This window comes from Rana temporaria, chromosome 7, assembly GCF_905171775.1.
Source record: "Rana temporaria chromosome 7, aRanTem1.1, whole genome shotgun sequence".
Taxonomy (NCBI): domain Eukaryota; kingdom Metazoa; phylum Chordata; class Amphibia; order Anura; family Ranidae; genus Rana; species Rana temporaria.
Genome location: NC_053495.1, coordinates 118,748,096 through 118,775,181, shown reverse-complemented (window position 1 = coordinate 118,775,181; position 27,086 = coordinate 118,748,096). Strand labels below are relative to the sequence as shown.

Genomic DNA, 27,086 nt, shown 5'->3' with positions numbered 1-27,086 from the left:
TGAAAATAATGGGTAAACCGTGCCTGCGTTTTATATGCAGGGGGCAGTGGAACGTTTTTTTCCTGAAACTTCCCTCTTATAATTATGGTGCGTGTTATACGTCAATAAATACGGTAATTAAAATCCTGTGGAGTCATGGGAAAGAGCACATGGGGAGTTTAACTGTACAAACAGTGGGAGGTTAGCTGTCGGCAAAAAGGTCAGACTTTGTCACATAGAGTATTTTCTGGGATGAAGGCTTCTTTTCTTGCACCAAATTTTTTAAAAATCACCAATTTGGAGAGACCACTGTCTCTCAAGACCCGGACTTCAACAGCCATGCCATTTAAGTCATCCACCACAAAGCAGGACAGTAAACACCCAGCTGAGGAATCAGAGTCAGATAATAACTATGTTGGGCAAAGCATAGAGGTGTACTTATAGCGTCTGCAGACATAGTCAGCAATCAAGGTTGCAGTTTGGTGCATGAAATCCTGCATAACTGCAGTGAAATCCTACCAGGATAGAACCAAGGAGGGGGCCATATCTGACTCAAGCAACAAGCAACATTCCAGGCTGTCATGTCAGGTCCTTAAAGGGGTAAATTGCAGGCAGCACTATAAGTTAAGAGCACCATAACCCCTTAGTGGGTCATGATTTACTAAAACTGGAGAGTACAAAATCTGATGCGACTCTGCATAGAAACCAGCTTCCATTTTTTTTGTCGAACCCTAATTGAACAAGCTGAAGTTAGAAGTTGATTGGCTACCATGCACAGCTGCACCAGATTTAGCATTCTCCAGTTTTAGTAAACCAACCCCTAAATCAGGCTGGCAACTGCTTTTTTTTTTGCCAGTGTCCAAATCCTCCTGTGTCCCTCTATGAACAAGAAAGACATTTATTTTTAAGTGGACATCAAACCTTAAAGAGACAAAAATGTTCCCAACTTGCAGCTCCATGTTCATAGGACTTACTTAATACTGATTGCATACTCTCCGCTCTCTTTCGTTCGGTGTCGGATGAGGTAGGTGCAGTTCTCTCTGTTCATTAGTTCACTCTCAGCCTGAAGTCTCTCCATAGCACCTGCATACCTGGGGAGACAAGATTTTAGAAAGTATAGCAAAGGATTAACAAACTGTAATCCTTTCATGGAAACCCTTCAATGGTAAATCCACCCTAATCTCATGTTTTGGTATTCTTCGAATGGACATGGATTGAATCATTCACCGTTTTCCTCTGGGGCCTCGCTTACTAACATGAAGTGAGATAAAGTAAACTGAAAAGGTTCTGTGTGCACATCAAATTATGTGCAGGGAAATTTAACACAGAAAACTTCACCTACACATAAGATGTTGAAAATGTTTTCCCACTTAAAGTCTCAGGCCCCGTATACACGACCGAGTTTCTCGGCAGAATTCAGCCAGAAACTCGGTTCAGAGCTGAATTCTGCCGAGAAACCTGGCCGTGTGTACACTTTCGGCCAAGGAAGCCGACGAGGAAATAGAGAACATGTTCTCTATTTCCTCGTTGTTCAATGGCAAAAGTCGGCCCGCCGAGTTCCTTGGCGGCTTCCACACTGAACTCGACGAGGAACTCTATGTGTTTGGCACGTCGAGTTCCTCGGTCGTGTGTACGGGGCCTAACAGCACCATTTACGTTTGGTTAGAGTGGAAAAGGCTTACAGTCTATGTCATATTTGAATGTCATATTCTATTGTGAATCATGACATTAAGGGCCCTTTAAAAAAAAAAAAAAAGTTTTGCTTATAATAAAGATCACGATTCTTGCGGCGTAACATCATCTTTCACATTATACCAAAAAATTGGGTGCACTTTACCATTTAGCTTTTTATTAATGAATTAAAGTGTGTTAAGGTTAATGTGTTTCCTGTCCGAACTGTTTGCACTAGGTATATAATTTATTGGTCATTACATGATGGTACTATCGTTTGCTCTCACAGCCAGATGTTCGTGTGTTGGGACCCCTACCTTTTAATATCATTATAAATTATATAAGGTCTGGGATTAAAATACACCACTGGAATTCACCCATGGTATGAAAAGATGTGAATGAATCCGTTCAATGACAACCACCAAAAGATGAAATACTGTATATACTCGAGTATAAGTCGAGTTTTTCAGCACATTTTTTGTGCTGAAAAAGCCCCCTTCAGCTTATACTCGAGTCTCGCTGCCTCACTGTGGCCATCTGCAGCCTCAAATACCTGATCTCGAGCTGTGACATGCAGTCTTAACTGTGCATATGCATATGGGCATAGTGAGGCATGCACATGGGCATAGTGAGGCATGCATATGGGCACAGTGAAGCTGCAAATGGGCACAGTGAAGCTGCAAATGGGCAGATTTTTTTCTGTAGCTGACCACCTTGAGGATTACTGCATCCCAAGAAACATAAGCTAAACAAGTTATTTTAAAATACGCACCAGGGCTGTCCAGAGTAATCCACAGGCTTTGGAACCGGCTGAAAAACAAAAAAGGAAAGCTGTATAGTGGGCCCATCCATGATTAGATCACAGCACAACACAACACATGACAACTCATCAGTAGTACAATGTATATATGAACTTACAAGCTGGATTCTATCATAAACTCATTGTAAATGAAATTGTGTAAATGCATCTCATACAAGTCTTCTCAAGCACAAAAATAAGACTACATTTAATTAGCAAGTCATCTGCAAACAAGCTAATATGTATGACTCTAGAGATTATAGCTACCTGAACGGGCTTATAAGCAACAAGTGACATCTGGAGCATGGCACATTAGGGTGCACTCAAGCTTTCGGGAAACATGCAGGGACCTGCAGAATGACTTGACATTCTATTTAAAAATATATTCTGGTAAAAAGAGCTATTTTGGTAAAACTGCTAGGCATTTATATTTTAAAATATTGCAATAATGCCTGTTGTGCTAATATTAAATGCCCAGTGGATATTATTAAAATATATGTACTATACGTTTTAGAATTTTGCAGGAGAACACAGAATACTGTAAATACAAATAGTTAATCGGTAAAGTTTGCTTGCTAGTGTCACCAGCTTCACATCTCTTCCCAATGTTTTTGGCAGTCAGTATGTGCAATAGGTGCATGTACTGTAAAACTCGATGCTCATTCCATATGGGAGTACACAAAAAAAGGTAAAAGGATGCAGGCACACAAAAGGGGGACTCCTAAATGGCCACACAGATGTGTCTAGAAGGGTTGCAACCTGCTGGATTTTTAACCACATAGCAAATGCTTGAATGAGAATGGATTGTACCCTGCCTAATTTCAGATTACCCCATTAGTTAGGGTTGTTAAAGCGGAGTTACGGCCACAATTTTAAATATAAAAACTTTTTAAATATAAATACCCCTGTAATACACAAGCTTAATGTATTCTATTAAAGTTAGTCTGTAAACTAAGGTCCGTTTTGTTAGGTTGTTACAGCATTTAGACACTTTATAAAACAGAAATTGACTGGGGCCATCTTAAGTGTGGGCATCATGAAGCCAGACTATATGACTTCCTGGATTTCAGCCTCGCACATGCTCAGTGCTGCACAAGCAATGTAATGGTTTCAGATCAGGTTTCAATAGCAACGGGAGTGTCAGAGGAAGTTACTGCCCCTTATATATGCAAACCTCTCCTCCCCTCCTCCTTCCAGGAACCAGTAAATATACAAAATAATTTGTTCCTGTGCAGATAGTGTGGTGACAACATTATTAGTGCCCATCAGTGCGGTGACAACATTAGTGCCCATCAGTGCGGTGACAACATTAGTGCCCATCAGTGCGGTGACATTAGTGCGGTGACAACATCAGTGCTGTGACAACATTAGTGCGGTGACAACATTAGTGCGGTGACAACATCAGTGCTGTGACAACATTAGTGCGGTGACAACATTAGTGCGGTGACAACATCAGTGCGGTGACAACATAAGTGCGGTGACAACATCAGTGCGGTGACAACATTAGTGCGGTGACAACATTAGTGCGGTGACAACATTAGTGCCCATCAGTGCGCTGACAACATTAGTGCGGTGACAACATCAGTGCGGTGACAACATTAGTGCGGTGACAACATTAGTGCGGTGACAACATTATTAGTGCCCAGTGCAGAGTGGGGAGAGTTACAGATGATCAGGATGACAGTTGGCATCTCTGTCTGTGTAGATCTGTATGTGAGTACACTGATCGTAGTACAGCTTCACCTCCCTGCACTAGAATTGTAACACACAGTGCAGAGCGATGTTTCAATGTACAGGGAGGCGGGGCTGTACTATGAGCGGTGTTCTCACATACAGATCTATCAGACAGAGATGCGCTCTGTCTGTCTGATGATCTGTATCTCCGTGCACTGGAGACAGATGGCGGGCGGGTGGTGGAGGCGGGAGGACGGGGGCGGTGGGAGGAGTTAGAGAGGGAGAAGAGGAAGGACACCACCTCTATGGGCGGCACTGCCCTCCCTCCCGCCCCCGAGATGTTCAACTACGGCTGCGATCGTTCAGCCCAGCCTCCTGGGATTGATGACACACATCTCCCAGGAGGCATAGCAGCGCTAGATGCGGCGGAGAGGCCATTCCGCCGCAACGGGGGAAAGAGACTCACACCAAGAAAACCGTGAGTTTTTCAAAGACAAAAAAAAAAACATCCCAAATGTATTTGAGGGGGCAGTGTAAAAAAGAATGCTGAAAAGTTGAAAAATAGGGTGGAACTCGCTTTAACTCGCTTTAAAATGCCTTTTTAATATGCATTAAATGTCTATGATTTGTTAATAGATGCCAATGTAGTCTAAGGCGTGTGAACTCTACACTGAGTGAACATTCATTTTTTCATATTAGGGATTGTACAACAATGTACAATATAGCACTGGAATCACAGATTGGGATGAATATACTAAGGAGGGAAACCAGCACACCAGCAAAGCCTTATGCCGCGTTCACACGATCATTTTTCAGCATGAAGAAAACGTCGTTTTTCAAAAACGTCATTTAACCCCCTTAGCGGTAAACCCGAATGTGATTTCGGGGTTGGTTTTCAATGTTAGGATCGGTATCCCCGAGTCACGCTCGGGGTGGACGTGCAGAGTGTGCAGCGGCGCGGCTTACCTTCTCGCTGGATCCACAGGCAAGTTACTCACCTTGTCCCTGGATCCAGCGATGCCACCCGCTGTGTGAGCGAGCGGGTCCTCCTCGCTCGATTCACAGTCTCCCCGTGTGCCGCCGATCTCCGTTCCCTGCGACGTTACGACGCACGGGAGCGGAGAACGGCGCCAAATTCAAAAAAGTAAACAAACACAATACATACAGTATACTGTAATCTTATAGATTACAGTACTGTATGTAAAAAATACTCACCCCCCTTGTCCCTAGTGGTCTGCCCAGTGCCCTGCATGTACTTTTATATAATAAAAACTGTTCTTTCTCCCTGCAAACTGTGGATTGTCCAAAAGTGTCCCTTTATGTCAAAAATGGTTTTAGAGCAGCTAGAAAACAGCGATAATAAATTATAATCACTTGCAGAAATGTGCGATAGCGATTTGTGGGGAAATTCGCCATAAAAAAAAAAAATAATGACAGCGACAATTCTGCAACTGAGCAAATTTCAGTGATTTTGATTTGATTACATTATTGAATAATTTTTATTATAATTATATTATTATTTGTTATAATTATTTATAATTATTTATTATATTATAATTTATAATTTTGTTTTTAAAAAAAATGTCATACCCGGGATGCCTACAAGATTCTTGTTTGGTCAGATTTAAGTGAGTTATTCCTAAAAATTACAGGCCTACAGTATAAAACGCCAAATTTCCTTGCAAAATAATTGTACCGCTTTTGGTACGTAATTCCAGACAGAATCATACCGCCAGGGAGGTTAAAATGATCGTGTGTGGGCTACACATCATTTTTCAGGTTCTGAAAAACTACAAAAAAAAAATTCGAACATGCTGCATTTTTTAAACGTCGTTTTAAACTATGTTGTTTTTCGGGTTGTAAAAAATGATCGTGTGTGGGCTAAAACGACGTAAAAAACCTGTGCATGCTCAGAAGCAAATTATGAGACGGAAGCGCTCGTTCTGGTAAAACTACCGTTCATAATGGAGTAAGCACATTCATCACGCTGTAACAGACAGAAAAGCGTGAATTGTCTTTTACTAACACAGAATCAGCTAAAGCAGCCCCAAGGGGAATGGAAGTTCCCCTTTATAGTGCCGTCGTACGTGTTGTACATCACCGTGCTTTGCTAGATAATTTTTTTTAAAACAATGGTGTGTGGGCAACGTAGGTTTATTGATGAAGTTGGGAAAACGTCGTTTTTTGGACATGCTGAAAAACTGGTTTTTTTTTCATGCTGAAAAATGATCGTGTGTACGCGGCATTAGATCAGCTATAAAGGCATTTTGTTGGGGCTCTTCAGGTAACATTGCCTTCTGCTGGATATAATTCCCAACAATCATTACCCAGTTTTTTTTTTATTAAACATGAAAATCCCCTGTAAGCTGTTTCTGATGTCTACTGAACAATAAAGTAAAGATAGACTATTATATTAGACAATAAAGACCCCAAACTTCTGTATAATTTAGTTCTGTTTTGGCTAATGAACAAGCGTGTTAGGATTTGTAGATACTGACAGAGACACGAAAGCCAAAAGATATATTTCTCTAGTACAGGCTGAAATGTACTGCAAAGTTAAGCTGAAGATTGTCAATTTGTCTGCTCCAGACCTTATCTCAGTGCATGTCCCTGTCTTTAAACCTCTAAAATATGTACAGATTGTTACACTTACACATGGACTTGGTTTAACAACATCACTTGGGAAAAAGCCAAGCTCCCCTGTGGCAATGTTCCTTCCCTGCAAGACAAAAAACAAATATAACTATAACCTCTACACTACCAGCATAGATATTTGTATTTTTCAGTCTTTTAACAGGTACACATAGATTTATTGGTATACATCGCAGTGATGTTTCTTTCATTTTCTAACCTTCACAAATAAAATAAAATAGTATGTTCCAACAGTATAAAACAGGGGTCTTGAATTAAAATTCAAGGAGGTCCGGTCACTAAAATTTTCTTTGGGCCGAGGTCCGAATCTCAAGTCCCCATTTTTCCCCATCACAGCGCCCCTTTATATCAGGTGCCCCCATCACAGCGCCCCTTTACATCAGGTGTCCCCATCACAGCACCCCTTTACATCAGGTGTCCCCATCACAGCACCCCTTTACATCAGGTGTCCCCATCACAGCACTCCTTTAAATCAGGGGTCCCCATCACAGCATCCCTTTAAATCAGGGGACCCCATCACAGTGCCCCTTTACATCAGGGGTCCCCATCACAGCACCTCTTTACATCAGGTGTCCCTATCACAGCACTCCTTTAAATCAGGGGTCCCCATCACAGCACCTCTTTACATCAGGTGTCCCCATCACAGCATCCCTTTAAATCAGGGATCCCCATCACAGTGCCCCTTTACATCAGGTGTCCCCATCACAGTGCCCCTTTACACCAGGTGTCCCCATCACAGTGCCCCTTTACACCAGGTGTCCCCATCACAGCACCCCTTTACATCAGGTGTCCCCATCACAGCACCCCTTTACATCAGGTGTCCCCATCACAGTGCCCCTTTACATCAGGTGTCCCCATCACAGTGCCCCTTTACACCAGGTGTCCCCATCACAGTGCCCCTTTACACCAGGTGTCCCCATCACAGCACCCCTTTACATCAGGTGTCCCCATCACAGCACCCCTTTACATCAGGTGTCCCCATCACAGTGCCCCTTTACATCAGGTGTCCCCATCACAGTGCCCCTTTACATTAGGTGTCCCCATCACAGTGCCCCTTTACATCAGGGGTCCCCATCACAGAGCTCCTTTACATCAGGTGTCAATATCACAGTGCCCCTTTACATCAGGTGTCCCCATCACAGCACCTCTTTACATCAGGTGTCCCCATCACAGTGCCCCTTTACATCAGGTGTCCCCATCACAGTGCCCCTTTACATTAGGTGTCCCTATCACAGCACTCCTTTAAATCAGGGGTCCCCATCACAGTGCCCCTTTACATCAGGGGTCCCCATCACAGAGCTCCTTTACATCAGGTGTCCATATCACAGCACTCCTTTAAATCAGAGGTCCCCATCACAGCACCCCTTTACATTAGGGGTCCCCATCACAGCGCTCATTAACATCAGGCATTCCCATCAGAGTGCCTTCTTACATCAGCTGTCCCCATCAGAGTCCCCCTTAACATAAAATGTGCCCATCAGCGTGCCCCTTAACATAAAATAAGGGTCATACTGATGGGCACATTTTATGTTAAGGGACACTCTAATGGACAAGTTTTATGTTAAGGGACATCCTGATGGGCACATTTTATATGAAGGGGCACTCTGATGGGCACAAGAAAATGTGCCCCTTAACATAAAATCTGCCCATCAGAGTGCTCCTTAATACAAAAAGGGCCCATCAGTGTTGCTCTTAAAATAAAAAATGCCCATCAGAGTGCTCCTTAACAATAAATGTTCCCATCAGCATGCCCCTTAACATAAAATAAGGGTCACGCTGATGGGCACCTTTTATGTTAAGGGGTACTCTGAGGGGCACATTTTATTTTAAGGGGCATGCTGATGGGTATATTTTTAATGTGCACACTGATGAGCATATTTTGTTAAGGGGCACACTGATGGACACATTTTGTTGTGCCCATCAGAGTGCCCCTTAACATAAAATATACCCATCAGCATGCCCCTTAAAATAAAATGTGCCCATCAGAGTGCCCATTAACATAAAAGGTGCCCATCAGCGTGACCCTTATTTTATGTTAGGGGAAATGCTGATGGGAACATTTTTTGTTAATGGGCACTCTGATGGGCACATTTTATTTTAAGGGGTACGCTGATGGGTATATTTTATGTTAAGGGGCACTCTGATGGGCACAACAAAATGTGTCCATCAGTGTGCCCCTTAACAAAATATGCTCATCAGTGTGCACATTAAAAATATACCCATCAGCATGCCCCTTAAAATAAAATTCGTCCATCAGAGTGCCCCTTAACATAAAAAAAAGGTGCCCATCATCGTGACCATTAATGACAGCACAATTACAAACAAATCTGCCCATTCGTGACAACTAATTAACTTGTCACATACCTTGCATGCTGCGCGATAAGGAGAGCCCGGGAAATGCGAGCAGCAGGGGGGCGGGGCGCGCACGTGACGTCACGCCCCAATCTCGCAAGGAGAGCCAGGAGTGGACCCGCATGCAGCAGGGGGCGGGGCACGCACGTGACGTCACGCCCCTACCTCGCGGCCCGTGACTGCTTGTCTTCTCCGCTCTCAGCGTCACTGGTTGCTGGGGAAACCTGCGGCCCCAGCAAACCAACGCTGAAATTTAAAATGATAATGGCGGTCCGGGCAGAAGCGCCACCCGGGCCGGACTCGGACCGCGGGCCGCCATTTAGTGACGGCTGGTATAAAACAATATTCAAATAGTATTTCTAATTAACAAGATGTGTATTATTTTAAATGACTAGATTCTACAAATGCCTACCTGCCAGAACAAACTGTGAGCATCAGCCCTTAGCAGCTCTATGGTATCGCCAACATGTATAGCAAGGGATGGACCGTCACTTATAGGGGGTGATGGGTGACCATTGTAATTCCTTATAACTTGCAACTTTGGTAAGCCTGAAAAATATCAAAGAGGAAAATATGAAAAAAAGAGGAAAGTACATATCGTATGTCTTTAATACATATGAACTGTATATACAGTATATAAACAGTATATACATAAATATATATATATATATACATACATACACAGTAGCTCACAATAGTGAGTACACCCGTCACATTTTCGTAAATATTTTATTATATTTTTTCATGTGACAACACTTTGTTACAATGTAAAGCAGTCAGTGTACAGCTTGTATAACAGTGTAAATTTGCTGTCCCCTCAAAACTACTCAACACATGGCTATTAATGTCTAAACCGCTGGCAACAAAAGTGAGTAAACCCCTAAGTAAAAATTTCTAAATTGGGCCCAATTAGCTATTTTCCCTCCCCAGTTTCATGTTACTCTTTAGTGTTACAAGGCTCAGGTGTGAATGGGGAGCAGGTGTGGTAAATTTGGTGTTATCACTCTCACTCTCTCATACTGGTCACTGGAAGTTCAACATGGCACCTCAGGACAAATAACTCTCTGAGGATCTAAAAAAAAGATGTCCTAGGCTATAAGAAGATTGCCAAGACCCTGAAACTGAGCTGCAGCAAGGTGGCCAAGACCATACAGCGGTTTGACAAGACAGGTTCCACTCAGAGCAGGCCTCGCCATGGTTGTCTTTGGGAAGACATATGAGTGCTGCCAGCATTGCTATAGAGGTTGAAGGGGTGGGGGGTCAGCCTGTCAGTGCTCAGAACATACGCCACACACTGCATCAAATTGGTCTGCATGGCTGTTGTCTCAGAAGGAAGCCTCTGCATCCTATGCATTAAGGTGAAAAAACATCCGACAATACCGCCCCCCCGCCCCGTTTTACTCACCTGACCCTTCGAAAGTCCCGTGCTCGCCCCCGTCATCCTCCTCGTTTTTGAGCCTGGCTACACTGGATGAATTGAAAGCAGCACAGCAATAGGCTTGCGCTGCTGTCAATCACATCCAATGACGCAGCGCACCGGGGGCGAGGCCGATTGACACAGTGAGCGGCAATAGCCGCCAGCTGTATTACGGGGGAACTCAACACCATGCTCGCTCGTGAACACATGAAGGTGTTGAGTTCTTGTGGGGAGGAGCCGAGACATCGGCCGAGGGACCCCAGAAGACCAGGTTCGGGGACACTCTGTGGAAAACGAGCTGCACAGTGGAGGTACGTATAACATGATTGTTATTTAAAAAACAAAATGTAACTTTACAACCCCTTTAAGGACCTTGCCTGTTTTTAAGACTCAGTGTTTAAAACTGTTTTTTTTTTGCTAGAAAATTACTTAGAACCCCCAAACATTATACATTTTTTTCTAACACCCTAGAGAATAAAATGGCGGTCATTGCAATACTTTTTGTCACACCGTATTTGCGCAGCGGTCTTACAAGCGCACTTTTTTGGAAAAAAATCACCTTTTTTAATAAAAAAATAAGACAACAGTAAAGTTATCCCCATTTTTTTTATATTGTGAAAGATAATGTTGGGATGCAGCTTCTTTCAGGCGCTTTACAGTCGATTTTTTTAACGCTAAAGCACCTGAAAACGCCCAGTGTGAAAGGGGTCTTAAAATGCTCTTTAGTAACAAAAAATAAATTTTCTTTCGGCAACTTACCAGAATTGGCGACTTCATGAATATCTTAGCTAAGCTACCCCTCTTTGTCAGAGCAAAACCCAAATAATTCCAAATTACACACAGTTGGGAGGTTAACCATCCAGAAAATAGACATCAACCATTTGTTTAGGCAACATGAACACACATATTATCATATTATGAAAATGGACTTAAATGTTTATTTCATATTTAAATTTCTCATGATACTGTAGATAAAAAGTATTGTACATAAAGGATTGAACGAGTGATGTTTTCTATTTCTAATGCAAGCTGATAGACACAGTTGTCTATCAGTGGTGTCCTTAATTATAGAAATGTCAGCTTTGATTCCTAAGCATTGTAACAGGCAGGACAAGTTTATATTAGCAAGATAATGATTTGCTGACAAAGTCTCTAATTGGCACTGGCAGAAAACACAGCTGCTGTAAATGAATTTATGTTAACATTAGGAGACATTTAACACATTACATTAGAACCCCGACTGATGCGCATTCATACGTCCCAATTATCTATGCAAATGTTGGCAAGGTGTTTCCCGTGTGGTCATATTTACCATACGGAAATAACACAAGCTGACTGCTCGAGGAAAAAACGAACACGAGATGACATCCTAAAATAATATCCGAAGGACGACGTGGCAAACGTCCGCTTGGCTTCTATCATGTGCTATAAGCTCCCACAAGACTCCAATTACTTACTAGACACATCAATAACACATAAGTGATCATTATTAATGAATCCATAAGGCCCCTGCAGCAGCATAGTTACAGAGGAATGTCCCTAAAATCTCATCAAATCAATGCAAACAGAAAGCATTTAAAAGAAATGTATAGTGATTTTTATGCTGATTTTATGTATTATGTTCAGTGCCAAAAATTTTTTTGAAATCAGTTTAAATATATATTTTTTTATATTTACTAATTGCAACATTGGCATGCTCTATGCAAGTTCTATGGTTTCTGATGGTTCTTTCTAACGTTTATTGTGCTAACAATAGATAATTGGTTAACCACTTCAGCCCAGAAGATCTGGCTGCTCAAAGACCAGGCCATTTTTTGTGATAGGGCACTGCACCGTTTTAGCTGACAATTGCGCGGTCGTGCGACAATGTACCCAAACAAAATTCACGTCCTTTTTTTTCCACAAATAGAACTTTCTTTTGGTGGTATTTGATCACCTCTGCGGTTTTTATTTTGTGCGCTATAAACAAAGAAAGAGCAATATTTTGTACTTTTTGCTATTATAAATACCCCCAATTTTTTTATTTAAAAAGCACATTTTTTCCTCAGTTCAGACCGATATGTATTCTTAGGCCTCGTACACACGACCGAGCTTCTCGGCAAAAACCAGCAAGAAACTTGCTGGGATTTTTTTTTTGCCGAGGAAACCGATCGTGTGTACATTTTTCGACGAGGAAACTGTCGAGGATCCCGTAGAGCCAAAATTGGAGCATGTCTTCTTTTTCCTCGACGGGAATGGAGAAACTTGCCTTGTCGAGTTCCTCGACAGCCTAACAAGGAACTCGACGAGGAAAACGATGTGTTTCGCCCGTCGAGTTCCTCGGTCGTGTGTACGAGGCTTTATACATATTTTTGGTAATACAAATCACAATAAGCGGGATGCTGGGACGTCAAAAGGCTTTATCTCCCAGTGCTACGCCATTCTGCTACAGTATGTGATGAAGCAGCATCCCCTGAAGATAAGGGAAAGGTGGGAGGCGGATGCGGGGGAGTTGGACGGTGAACAATGGGAAGAAATTTTTCAGGCAGTAGGCAAATGCTCGTTGAATGTCTCACAGAGGCTTACGCAGCTATATATTTTGTTGCGAACTTATTATACCCCACACAGGCTCCATAAGATGAATCCGCAGCTTGACCCTACTTGTACCAGGTGTAAGAGAGACCATGGTAATCTGATCCATATGCTGTGGAGATGCCCAAAGCTCCACACGTATTGGGCGGGAGTTGTGAGTACCGTAAATTCAACATTTGGCGTGGCTCTTCCACAGGACCCGAGGGCTTGTCTCTTGGGGGCTCTGGAGGAGTACGAGTGGGAGGAGGCGGACAGAGAGGCGATACACAGGGTTCTGTTCCAAGCAAGGAAGCTTATTATGGTTCGCTGGAGGGCTGAGGCTCCTCCGACTCTGGCTGAATGCATTAATAATATTGGGTCGGTGTTGAGGATGGAGAAAGTGGTGTATCAACACAGGGGTAATACCCACAAATTTGAGAAGTTATGGGCAAAGTGGTTGGATGTACCGGGTCTGGCCCCGGTGGACCTGGTGATGGATAGACTTTTGGGCATCAATGTGGGGTGAGGTGGGGACTGTGCTACTTGTCGGGATGGTGATGTTTGAAATGTTTTGGGGGAGGGGGGTCTACCTCCTGCTTATGGATACTTTATGAGTATTGGTTATCTTAATCTTTGTTCTTATTCTGTCCCCGCAATGTCAAGGGGACCTTGCATACCTTGTACCTCTGCAAACTAAATAAAATTTTGTTGGATCCAAAAAAACAAATCGCAATAAGCGTATATTAATTGGTTTGCACAAAAGCGTCTACAAAACAGGGGATAGTTTTATGGCATTTTTATTATTATATATTTTTTACTAGTAATGGCGGCGATCTGCGATTTTTATTGGTACTGCGACATTATAGCGGACACATCTGACACTTTTGACACATTTTTGGGACCATTGCCAATTATACAGCGATTCGTGCTATAAAAGTGCACTGATTACTGTGTAAATGTCACTGGCAGGGAATGGGTAAACACTAGGGGGCGATCAAGGGGTTATCTGTGCCCCATTGGCTCCTGCTGCTGTCAATACCAGTCAGTGAGCCAATGAGGATACAAAGGGGGTGGGCCGGGCCGCGGCTCCATATCTGAATGCACACAGGAAGCTGCAGCTCGTCTCGGGTGCCCCCATAGCAAGCTAATTGCTGTGGTGGCATTTATCAGGAGGGGCCAGGAGCTCCAGCGGGGGACCCGAGGAGAGAAGAATCTGGGCTAGTCTGTGCAAAATCATTACACAGAGCAGGCAAGTATGACAGGTTAGTTATTTTTAACGGAAAAAAAAACTGAAGCTTTGAATGAATGAATGAATGAAAAACTTATAAAGCGCGGCGCATGCGAACTGAATCGCTTCTGGGCGCTAGTTGTTCGTGTCTCATGACATCAAAAGAGCAGAGTTTTGATCTGTCTTCTGAAAGTCAGGTGGTTTTCCTCCAACCGAATGCTGGTTGGTAAAGCGTTCCATAGTCTAGGACCCTGAAAAGCAAACCTTCTTTCTCCTTTGGACTTGTATTTGGTTTTTGGTACCCTGACCAGATTTTGGTCGGTGGATCGCAGAACGCGATTCGAATTGTGAGGTTCTATCTTGTCGCAAAGATATTGCGGAGCCTTCCCATGGATGCACTTATGTGTCAGGCAGAGTGCTTTGAATGCAATTCTGTCTTTTACTGGCAGCCAGTGAAGGGTTCTCAACGAAGGTGAGATTGATTCCCATTTTTTTTTCCCAGTCACCAGTCTGGCGGCCATATTCTGAACGACTTGCAGACGGGAGATTTGGTACTTTGGGAGTCCGAGGTAAAGGGCGTTTGCATAGTCCAGTCTGGAATTCACGATTGTTCCCACCACGACTTCTACGTCTTCTTTGGGGATAAATGGAATAAGTCTGCGTAGTAGGCGCAACAGATGGTGCGCTCCGCTGACTACTGACCCTATTTGTGCGTCCATTGTCATGAAGGTGTCGAAGATTTGGTATCACTTTAAATAAGACATACCTCTCTCTCCTAGCAGATGCAGGAAAAAGGTTTAGTTTAAGTATAAAGTGCATTTTTAGTTTGCCCATGCAAGAAAAGGCAAGAGATTGACATTAACGCCCACCTTGCCAGCTGCACATACTTGCCATTTCTGCACTCCACTCTCACTACATATAGCCAATGGGAGCAAAGACAGAAAGCCTTGTGTAAGCCAGTAGTGTATTTAGGTTTTGTGCTGCCCTAAGTCTGACTAAACTCGTGCACCCCCTAATTTAAATATGACCCACCCCTTCCTGTTAAGGCCACACCCCTTTATTTTTAAGACCCATGCTGAAATTTTCGAGTGGGGACATTGGATTCCCTTAATGTGCATAGATTTCCTCTCACTTCCTGTTTGACTATGGGGCAGGAAGTGAAGGGAAATCTCTGCAATAGTACAGGGATGGTATAAAATAAACTGACAGGGGCTATAACCCTCCCTTACTCTATCCAAAATGGAAAAAAAAAAGTGTTGCCCATAGTTCTACTTTAAGCACAAATTTCTGATAATTTTATAGAGAGGACTAAGAAGATATAACCATGCCAATGGCACAGCAGAAAACATAGCACAGAGAGGAAGGTTTGTGGTCCAGGAGGATAGGACAGTCAAAATTAAAAGCAGCTTGCGTTACACTAACATCCGTGCTGCCCCTCTGCATAGTGCTGCCCTAGGTCTGGCCAGGATACAGCGTTGGTGTAAGCAATGAATCATGCCAGTTAGAGCTAAAACTTGAGTTAAACTTGACTCCATGTGACAGCACTGGACCAACCATAAAGCACCAGTACTCCTACAAATGCAAATCTGAAAATCACATGCTCTTCCATACTTGGAAGTACTAAGTATATTCTTTGCGCTGATAGCTGAACAAAAGGTGAATATAAGCTGCTAGGGGGAGGGGCATTGCCTTTACAGACTGACTAATTAGTACTATCCAAAGTCTTTGTGGATTCTTTACATTCATATCTACTCCCCCTTCTTCATTCTTTCTTTTCTCCTTCCTCCTCTTCTCCTTTGCATTTCTTTCCTAATATCCAGCCTGCTTGCATGTTTGGCTATCCTACTGTTGTAGAAGATACTTGCTACATTTTTCAGTACAGTTTTTCACTCTTTCCTTACTTAACAAAAATATCTTAACAACTGGAGGAAAGGAGGAAATTATCAGCAATGTATTTGGGAAAATATGCAATGGAAAGTGTGTGTTAGTGAATTGTTTGATTTTCTCTACCAAAAGAGTTTACAGTGTTATTTTCACCTTACAAGTTGTCCAGAGCAGACTTATACATAGGCAATAGGCATATCTTCCATGAGACAGGCCCCTACATGTTAACAGATTGATAGAATATAACTGTAGACCAGGGGTGGCAAACACAAGGCCCGCGGGCCGAATCCAAACCGCCAGGCCTTGTCATGTGGCCCGCAGTAGGGGTGCAACGGATCATCACCAATCCGGTCACCCCGTTCGGATCGGCACACCCCGCAATCCGCGGAGCGCTCCGGAGCCTAGGAAAGTCCCCGGCTTCGGCCTAGCTCCGGAGCGGCGGCCATCTTGATCCACCCAGTGTGCTTGCCAGAGCCCAGAGCACAGCGTGACATGCCTCCCCGCCTCAGCGGGGGGACTCGGCTGGTGGGGGATGCCTGATGTAAAGGGGGGACTCGGCTGGTGGGGGATGCCTGATGTAAAGGGGGGACTCGGCTGGTGGGGGACGCCTGATGTAAAGGGGGGACTCGGCTGGTGGGGGACGCCTGATGTAAATGGGGGGACTCGGCTAGTGGGGGGCACCTGATGTAAATGGGGGGACTCGGCTGGTGGGGGACGCCTGATGTAAATGGGGGGACTCGGCTGGTGGGGGACGTCTGATGTAAATGGGGGGACTCGGCTGGTGGGCGACGCCTGATGTAAATGGGGGGACTCGGCTGGTGGGGGACGCCTGATGTAAGGAGGCGCTCCGGAAGGAATGCCTGATGCAAGGAGGGACTCTGGACTTCCACTGATTCGGCATTATGGTGAGTTGAATGATTTCATTTTATATTACAATGTAATATTAGAAATAATGCACTTCAATCATCCTGATACCATAACAACCATGGTGCCGGGATGATTGAAGCGCCAACACCAGGTGATTGGAGGATCTTTATTTGCTGATTTGTTAAACTGGAGAGAGCATAAATGTCAGATTTTTTTTTTTGGAGGGGGGGCGGTGAGGTCAGAACCCAGGAGGAGGGATGAAATCAATTGTTGCACACTGTGCATAGCTTCTGAACCCTGCACAGCGCATTTCTGAACCCTGCGCAGCATCCATTTGCAGTGAAGAAAACTTGGAGACTGCTCAGACTGAACACTATGGTGGAGTGCAGATACAACCGGCCCTTTGAGGGCAACCAAACTGCTGATGCAGCCCCTGATGAATTTGAGTTTGCCACCCCTGCTGTAGACCATCCTTTTTCAACCAGGGTGCCCAGGCACCCTGGGGTGCATTCTGGCTTGGCAAAATGCATAAAATTGTCCCAAATTGCTCAAAATAGTCAACAAGCCAACAAGTGGATCAAGCCTGTCTGTTACACAAACCAGCGGTTTTTATTGTGCATTATTGCAGTTTTGGGTACTGTGAGGTCCAACCGCTGGTATCCTGACAACTAATGATGTAATTGGTTTATAAGGAGGACGTCAGGTGCCTGCATCTTTGTTTACCCCACTCCATCAGCACTGGGGTCACTTTAGCTTAGTAAGGGAGAAGAGGAATGCTGGAATACTAGTCAGTACCAGTATGCAAAGGTGTATTTGTTTTGTAAATATAAATCACCTCTAATGTTAGATGTCCTACATGTGTGGCTGTTGCTCCATTATGTAAATCTGTTTCATTTAGGTCTTTACATTTTAGAACTGGGTGCCTTGAGATTATGTGGAAATTTGAAGGGTGTCTTGACTGAAGAAAGGTTTAGAAACACTGCTCTAAACACCCTGAGAGGCCTCGTACACACGACCGAGGAACTCGTCGGAAAAGACACATGGTTTTCCTCAACGAGTTCCTTGTTAGGCTTGTGGAGGAACTCGACAAGCTTGCTTTGCGTACACACGGTCAAGACAAAATCTCCTCGTTCTCAAACACGGTCACGTACAACACATAAGATGGCAGGGGAAGTTCGATTCCACTGGTACAATCCTTGGGGCTGCTTTTGCTAATCTCATGTTACTGCGTGTTAAGTAAAAGTTTGGTAAGAGACGATTTGCACTTTTCAGTCTGTTACAGCGTGAAATATGTGTTATCTCTATTACAAACACTACTTTTACCTAAGGTGCGCTCCCGTCTCATACTTTATTCTGAGCATGCGCGGGTTTCTTAGCATACACACGCTCGAGTTTCTCATCGAAAACCAGCCTGACGAGGAACACGACGAGGAAATTGAGACTCCCGTCGAGGAAAAAGGGAACTTGTTCCTCGACAGTTTCCTCGATGAAAAACATACACACGACCGTTTTCCTCTGCAAAAAAGCTCTCCCACCAAGTTTCTTGATGGATTCTGTCGAGGAAACCGGTCGTGTGTACGAGGCCTCAGTTTTGATCACTGTCTGATCCAAGTAATGTAGACTCGTGAATTTTGATGACAAGTCTACAATGGAAAATAAGTCAAGATCAGTCCACAAACTACACATTAAGTGAAATATGTGCTTGAGGTTAATGAGTTAAAGCGTTACAAAAAGGGGCTGCCCAAACCAGGAAGAAAACAAATAAGTACAGAATACGTTAACAGAGTACCACAGGTTTCAATAAATCTTCAATAGTTTTATCGTTATTCGGATTGATTTCTATCATTGTGCATTTCTTATCAATATGGTTTGTATCAGTTTCAAAGCTTTTAATAGCTTTAGAAAAATGTGTTCATTAATAAGGAAACAATTCAAATTGACAAGGATAACAATAATTGTAACTTAAATTATAAGTAAGTGGTATGTAAAATATGGACGTTTTATGGTATTAATACCTAAAAAGACGTATCACTACAAACTGGCTGCTCACAATGTATGACTATGAGGTGGAGCACATCTAGATTTTACCACCAGTTTTTGGTTATTGTACACAGCTCCCAGACATGCCGTGAATTTTTCTTTTTTGTTTTCAAGTGAAATACTTGTTAATTTATCACTCAAGCAAATCCAGTTTAATTTTCTAATTATTAAATAAAAATTAACTGCTGACCTTTTTTTCCCAGGATTTAGCAATTACAATCATAGCAGCCAAGAAGGTAAATACAATTATTCTAAAGATGGGCTTAGAATCATCACACATGGCTTTGCATAGAAATGAGCAAATCAAACCAACAAAGCTAATATACAACACAGATCTGGCTGAATCATGTGAGAACAAGCTTTATCAAATTTTGAATGTCAGCATAGTATTTTGTACTTTACCTTCAGCGCAAATTTTATGATGGAGTGATGGCTGGCAGGCTACCTTCTCCTTGCAACCTTTCCGCTTCCTTTTGCCCCTTTCCTACTTTTTCCCAGAATCAATTAAAGCGGTAGTAAAGTCTAACATTAAAAAAATAAATAAAACAGGTCCCCCGGCACTCTTAAGCCATAATGTACTAGTATGCCCTGCATACTAGTACATTATGACAGACTTGCCTAAAAACGCAGCGCTGCGCTCTCACCAGTCTCAGTTGTCCCTGACAGCTTCCATCTTTGCCCGATCTTTCTTCTGGGTTTGCGGTGTTGGGCCACTTGATTGGCTGTGCTGGGGCGACATCATTCCTGTGCAAGCACACGGGAGTCACATAGCAGTGGCACACAAGAGCGGGCCGTAAATGTAATACAAGCTGTGTATGTGCGGCGCAGATCACATTACTCGCTGACAGGCAGGTGGGAGATTTATGACAGAAGAGCCTTCTAGAGGTCCTTGTTATAAATACCCTGCTGTCAGCGATTTTTAGAATAACTGACTTTATAATAAGACACAATCTCAGGTACCACAATAGCACATGCAAGTCACAGAGCCTGCCTGGACACTAAGCTAGGCAGATCATAATACACCCTCCTCAGATACACAAACTACTTGCTACTCAAATCCCCCATCAATCATCTGTAGCACAAGCATATATACACTCAGCATATATATCCTGCATTTTTTCTCTTTGTAGAACCACAAGTGCCAGCAAAGTACTTTTATTTCACTGCCTAGGATTGCGCAGAGTTTGCATCAGCCATTCTCAACCTTTTTAACACAGAGGAACCCTTGAAATAACTTTCCGGCTAATAATTACCCTAACTGGACTCCAGAGAGAGAGTGAGATATAATTTTCCCTTTACAGATCTTTACTAAGACCTCATCTGGAATTTGCAGTTCAGTTTTGGGCACCAGTTCTGAAAAAGGATATCGGGGAACTGGAGAAAGTGCAGAGAAGGGCAATAAAACTTATAAGAGGCATGGAGGAGCTCAGCTATGAGGAAAGATTAGAGGAACTGAATGAATTCTCTATTGAGAAGAGGAGATTAAGGGCGAATATGATCAACAACATAGGCAGCAATCTTTACATCTAGAGGAAAAAAGATTTAATTTCCAAATATAGAAAGATTTCTTCACTGTGAGAGCTGTGAAAATGTGGAATAGACTCCCTCCAGAGGTGGTTCTGGCCAGCTCAGTAGATTGCTTTAAAAAGGCCTGGATTCTTTCCTAAATGTACATAATATAACTGGGTACTGACATATATAGCTAAAGTGGATCCAGGCAAAATCCGATTTCCTCTGGGGGGATCAGGAAGGCAGCAAATTGGACCATGCTTTGTTGGGATTTCCCCCTTCCTCTGGATTAACTGTGGGTGAGGGATTGTGTATTTGGGATTGTATTTTTTTTTATTGGTTGAACTAGATGGACTTGGGTCCTGACTAGCTATGTAACTCTACAGCTCATGGTATATTAGTGGTATTATCACTCAAAATGACCTTTACATTTGTGGTCATTGGGAAGAATCCCTCTTACAGATAGCTCAAAAGATCAATATTGTCAGTGGTTACTTTTCTAAGAGGCAGAAATTGCTCATTGCTCAACTAACCCCTAGCAACGTCTGGAGGAACCCTTAGTTGAGAAAGACTGGTTTACAGACTTCATTGCCACTGTAATCTTTAGAGATTACTCTTCAGTTTACAGATATATGCATATGTTTGACATGATCACTTGGAAAAACAGTACCCGTGCCTGGGATTGCCATTACATACTATTGCCATACCATTACATCCTGTGGCCCATTTTCAACTTGTAATACAGCACCGTACATACTTGAGTATAAGCCAAGTTTTTTGAAAATGCCCCCCTCGGCTTATACGCGAGTCTTAATGTGTCCATCTGCAGCCTCATGCGACTGCTATCCTGTCGCTGTGACGTGCAGTCTAGTCGGCGGCCATGCAGTGTAACAAAGCAATGCCTCCTCCTCGTCCGTGATAGGTGGAACACTGACTCACTGCTGGGAAATTGAATCAGTGTTCCGTCATGGATGAGGAGGAGGCGGAGTTTTGTTACACTGGACAGCCGCCGACTAGACTGACTGCATGCACAGCACTGGTGTTCTGGTGATCAAGGTACAAGAGGCTGCAGATAGACACAGTGAGGCAGGGAGGTGGGCACAGTGAGGCTGCAGATGGACACGGTGAGGCAGGGAGATGGTCACAGTGAGGCATGCAGATGGTCACAGTGAGGCTGCAAATGGGCACAGTGAGGCTGCAAATGGGCACAGTGAGGCTGCAGATGGGCACAGTGAGGCTGCAGATGGGCACAGTGAGGCTGCAGGTGGGCATTGTTGACCCTCCTTTCCACTTACAGTAGCTGCTGCATTTCTCACCCTAGGCTTATACTCGAGTCAATACGTTTTCCCATTTGTTTGTGGTAAAATTAGGTGCCTCAGCTTATATTGTGGTCGGCTTATACTCAAGTATATACGGTACATGATTATTAAAGTTAATAAAAAAATATATATTTACTTACAGCACAAAAAATGCCATACTTCAATTTAACTGACAGTTAGGGAAAGACAAGGCAATGCATCTGTTTTACTGTTAAATGTTACAATCTTTGTTTATTTTGAATATATCAGATGAACAAAAGAATGCTCACTCGTTTCTAAATTCTTTTCTGCACACTATTGTTATTGATGGAAATGGCATTTTCCTCACCTCAAAAACACTGCAGTGTTCTTTGTCTTCTGGCAGAATTTGCTCAACAGTAAGCAAGTTATTCCACATTCCTGTTTTCATTTTTAGGGAAAAGTCTGCAGTTCCTACACACATGCACTCTAGAGAGACCTATCTACCACAGAAACACATTTTTGCAGCTTCCATTATTCATAAACAACTTTCATCTACGTCGTTGGTCTTAGTAAATTTATACAGCAAACATACCTTAGGTAAATGTAAGCTCAATCGCTAAAATATCATACAAGCTTTAACCTTTAATGTCCTTTTAAAACATATTTAATTTTTTAATCAGCAGCTTTTAATAAAATAATTCCTGGTGATCCTGCCATGAATGTTCTTGTTCAAGCACTTCATGTCACAGGGTGACCAAGTACTGTCCCTGTTTCCCAAATGTAACCCTGCCTTGTCATCTTGCCACATGTCCTTGCTTACATGTCATTGCTGTGGATTATGGGCTCACGTGTCATTGTCGAAGTGGATACAATAGGTGGCTGCAAATATTCTGCAGGAGACTGACAGCACACAAAAGTAAAAAACAAGCTAAAAATATGCATTTTATTTAAAAAGAACTGTTTATGATACATAAGGATTTAGCAAAATAAATGTCATTCAGTTATGGTTTACATCTACTTTGACCCTCATCATTTATAATCACATGTCTTGCTATGAACTGAAGCACTGCTGCTAAGGTGGAGCAAAGCTTCACTCCCATAGGCCAATCATACTTCATGGTAAAGGGCCCATATATTGTATGTCCAGGCCTGGGGTACTAAGGATGAGCGTGTGTTTGTTCAGAACTGGGTTCACATATGGGTTAAAAATGTCACAAGCATAACCGTCCCTTTGTACATGCCAGCTGTGGGAAATCCCCCGCCTGCAGCTCACTGGACAAAGACTTCCATGTTCAGACCCACACCTTGTTGCGAACAAATGTAAGCTTGTCACTATGGGCTACCTACCCACGGTGACTACACAGAATAGCACTGCTGAAAATCTGTGACACACAACTAGCAGTGCATAGTCTTTAACCACTTAAGACCCGGACCAATATGCAGGTTAAGGACCTTGCCCCTTTTTGCGATTCAGCACTGCGTCGCTTTAACTGACAATCGCGCCGTCGTGCGACGTGGCTCCCAAACAAAATTGGCGTAATTTTTTTCCCACAAATAGAGATTTCTTTTGGTGGTATGTGATGTGATCACCTCTTCGGTTTTTATTTTTTTGCTATAATAAATAACCCCAAAAAAGATAAAAAAAAAAAAAAATTCCCTCAGTTTAGGCCTGATACGTATTCTTCTACCTATTTTTGGAAAAAAAAATCACAATAAGCGTTTAACGATTGGTTTGCGCAAAATGTATAGCGTTTACAAAATAGGGAATAGTTTTATGGCATTTTTATTAATATTTTTTTTTTTACTACTAATGGCAGCGATCAGCGATTTTTTTTTTCGTGACTCCGACATTATGGCGGACACATCAGACAATTTTGACACATTTTTGGGACCATTGTCATTTTCACAGCAAAAAGTGCTATAAAAATGCATTGATTACTGTGAAAATGACAATTGCAGTTTAGGAGTTAACCACTAGGGGGCGCTGTAGGGGTTAAGTGTGACCTCATATGTGTTTCTAACTGTAGGGGGTCGGGGCTGGACGTGTGGCGTCATTGATCGTCTTTCCCTATATCAGGGAACAGACGATCAATGACACTGCCACTGTGAAGAACGTGGAAGGTGTGTTTATACACACCTCTCCCTGTTCTTCAGCTCCAGTGACCGTTCGCGGGACACCGGCGGCGATCGGGTCCCTCGGTCACAGAGCTTCGAACCAGGTCACTTGCGTGTGCCAACGGCACATGGCCCACGGCTGAGCTCTTAAAGGCGACGTACATGTACGTGCCTGTGCCCAGCCGTGCCATTCTGCCGACGTATATCGGCGTTAGGCGGTCCTTAAGTGGTTAAAATCTGAAAATTTTATCAGAAGCTAATTCTCAGGACAGTCATTCATAATACAATTTGATTGTGCAATCTGTATATGATCTCTGATAATATACAGTGCCTTAAAAAGTATTCATACCCCTTTTGTCATGTTACAACCAAAAACGTAAATGTATTTTATTGGGATTTTATGTGAAAGATCAACACAAAGTGGCACATAATTGTGAAGTGGAAGGAAAATGATAAATGGTTTTCATTTTTTTTTACAAATAAAATATGTGAAAAGTGTGGTGTGCATTTGTATTCAGCCCCTAAATACGCTAAGTAAAATCTAGTGGAACCAATTGCCTTCAGAAGTCAACTAATTAGTAAATAGAGTCCACCTGTGTGTAATTTAATTTCAGTATAAAAAACAGCTGTTTTGTGAAGCCCTCAGAGGTTTATTAGAAAACCTTAGCGAACAAATAGCATCACAAAGGCCAAGGAACACACCAGACAGGTCAGGGGTAAAGGTGTGGAGAAGTTTAAAGTAGGGTTAGGTTATAAAAAAATATCCCAAGCTTTGAACATCTTACAGAGCATTGTTCAATCCATTATCCGAAAATGGAAAGAGTATGGCACAACTTCAAACCTACCAAGACATGGCCGCCCACCTAAACTGACAGGCCAGGTAAGGAAAGCATTAATCAGAGAAGCAGCCAAGAAGCCCATGGTAACTCTGGAGGAGCTGCAGAGATCCACAGCTCAGGTGGGAGAATCTGTCCACAGGACAACTATTAGTCATGCACTCCACAAATCTGGCCTTTATGGAAGAAAACCATTGTTGAAAGAAAGCCATAAGAAATCCCGTTTGCAAGACGCCATGTGGGGGACTTTTTGGCCTAAAAGAAAAACGTTATGTATGGTGGAAAACTAACACTGCACATCACCCTGAACATACCATCCCCACCGGGAAACATGGTGGTGGCAGAATCATGTTGTGGGGATGCTTTTCTTCAGCAGGGATAGGGAAGCTGGTCAGAGTTGATGGGAAGATGGATGGAGCCAAATACAGGGCAATCTTAGAAGAAAACCAGTTAGAGTCTGCAAAAGACTTGAGACTGGGGTGGGGGTTCACCCTTCACTAGGACAACAACCCCAAACATACAGCCAGAGCTACAATGGAATGGTTTAGGTCAAAGCCATAAATCGTTGGCCGCTTTAAGAGGCGCGCATGCATACCCACAGTGCAACGCTGGAGCAGATGCTCGTGCCCGGCGCCCGCGATCGCTCCACAAAGAGCCAGAACAGGGGTCTGTCAATGTAAACAGACAGATATCCGTTCTGACAGGGGAGGTTAGACAGATTTGCTGTTTCTAGTGATTATGAACAGCGATCTTTTAAAGCGACGCAGTGCATTATCGCAAAAAATGGCCTGGTCATTAAGGGGGAAAATCCTTCTGGTCCTTAAGTGGTTAAAATACTTATTGTAGAATAGTTTATATGATATTGTTGTAACAAAGAACAGTCTATGCTATTTAATGCAGCACAAATCAAATCAGGATAATTTTGTATTTTTTAAATGCTGAGATTATTTTTTCTCACAAAATCACAGTAAATACTTATATCACAAAAGCAATAACAAAATGAAAAATCCATCGTCATTAATCTCTCTGCATTACAGGGTCAAACGATACAACACAAATTTGCTTTGAACTGTAAACTGTCTGCTATGCGCACATTGTGAGCTGACGAAAAATAAATGACTCTATTGATTGAAAGAGTTGAAAATTTCCCACCATATAAAAGAGGTGAGGGGAACTTTAATTATAGCATTTGTAATGGCGCAGTAGTAATTACAAATTTAATCATTAATGCTGAACTATTGGTTATTTTTCTAAGATGCAGAACGTTCTTTCCCTAACTGTAATTTATGACGGAATATTTGGTATTGGAAGGAATATAAACCCCAGACCAATTAATAATTAACAGCTAAACGATCTTTCTTTTGAAAAAGGTCAGAGTGTACTATGCTGTCTTACAGGCATACTTTTGAAAACCTTGTGAATGCATACTTGCCTTTCTAATATAAATGATATACAGTATTAACTTTAAACATAATATCAATTTTTCTGCTTAGTTAAGAAATATACCATATTTGCCAGCGTATAAGACGACTGGGCGTATAAGTCGACCCCCTAATTTTCCAGGAAAAATGTTGGTTTTGGGATATACTCGCCATATAAGACTACCCCCTTCCTACTAGTCTTTCTGGAAGCTGAGGGGTAGGCAGAACAACCACTGACAGGAACAACCGCTAACAGAAACAGGCTTTTTTCAAATCTCACTGTGCCATTACATTACATGCCCCCACTGTGCCATTACATTACATGCCCCCACTGTGCCATTACATTACATGCCCCCACTGTGCCATTACATTACATGCCCCCACTGTGCCATCACTTGCCCCCACTGTGCCATCACTTGCCCCCCACTGTGCCATCACTTGCCCCCCACTGTGCCATCACTTGCCCCCCACTGTGCCATCACTTGCCACCACTGTGCCATCACTTGCCACCACTGTGCCATCAATTGCCCCCAATGTGCCATCACTTGCCCCCACTGTGCCATCACTTTCCACCCACTGTGCCATCACTTTCCCCCCACTGTGCCATCACTCACATTTTGCAGATTCTGGCTTCCAAGCCGGTGACAGCCTCCGTCTGCTGCGAGCGTCCATGATTTAAAAGCTGCGCCTTCTTCTCAGACTGTCCTGTGATAGGCGGACCACAAATTTTGACAGCAGGGCCTCTGTTCAGTGTTCCGCCTATCACGGACGTCCTCTCGTCCCGAGGATGAGAAGGCATCCGTGACAGGAGG

General features: G+C 43.1%; 1 protein-coding gene across 2 annotated transcripts in view; it reads right to left on the bottom strand.

Annotated features, from left to right (window-relative positions):
* VAV3 (vav guanine nucleotide exchange factor 3) overlaps positions 1 to 27,086 on the bottom strand; it is a 333,028-nt gene that overhangs the window by 28,478 nt on the left and 277,464 nt on the right. For both annotated transcript variants that reach the window (XM_040359896.1, XM_040359897.1), the window contains exons 20-23: positions 9,540 to 9,676; positions 6,777 to 6,842; positions 2,423 to 2,460; positions 954 to 1,070 (exon numbers count right to left, since the gene is read on the bottom strand). In XM_040359896.1, coding sequence (XP_040215830.1) covers positions 954 to 1,070; positions 2,423 to 2,460; positions 6,777 to 6,842; positions 9,540 to 9,676 — 358 coding nt within the window. The remainder of the gene's footprint in view (positions 1 to 953; positions 1,071 to 2,422; positions 2,461 to 6,776; positions 6,843 to 9,539; positions 9,677 to 27,086) is intronic.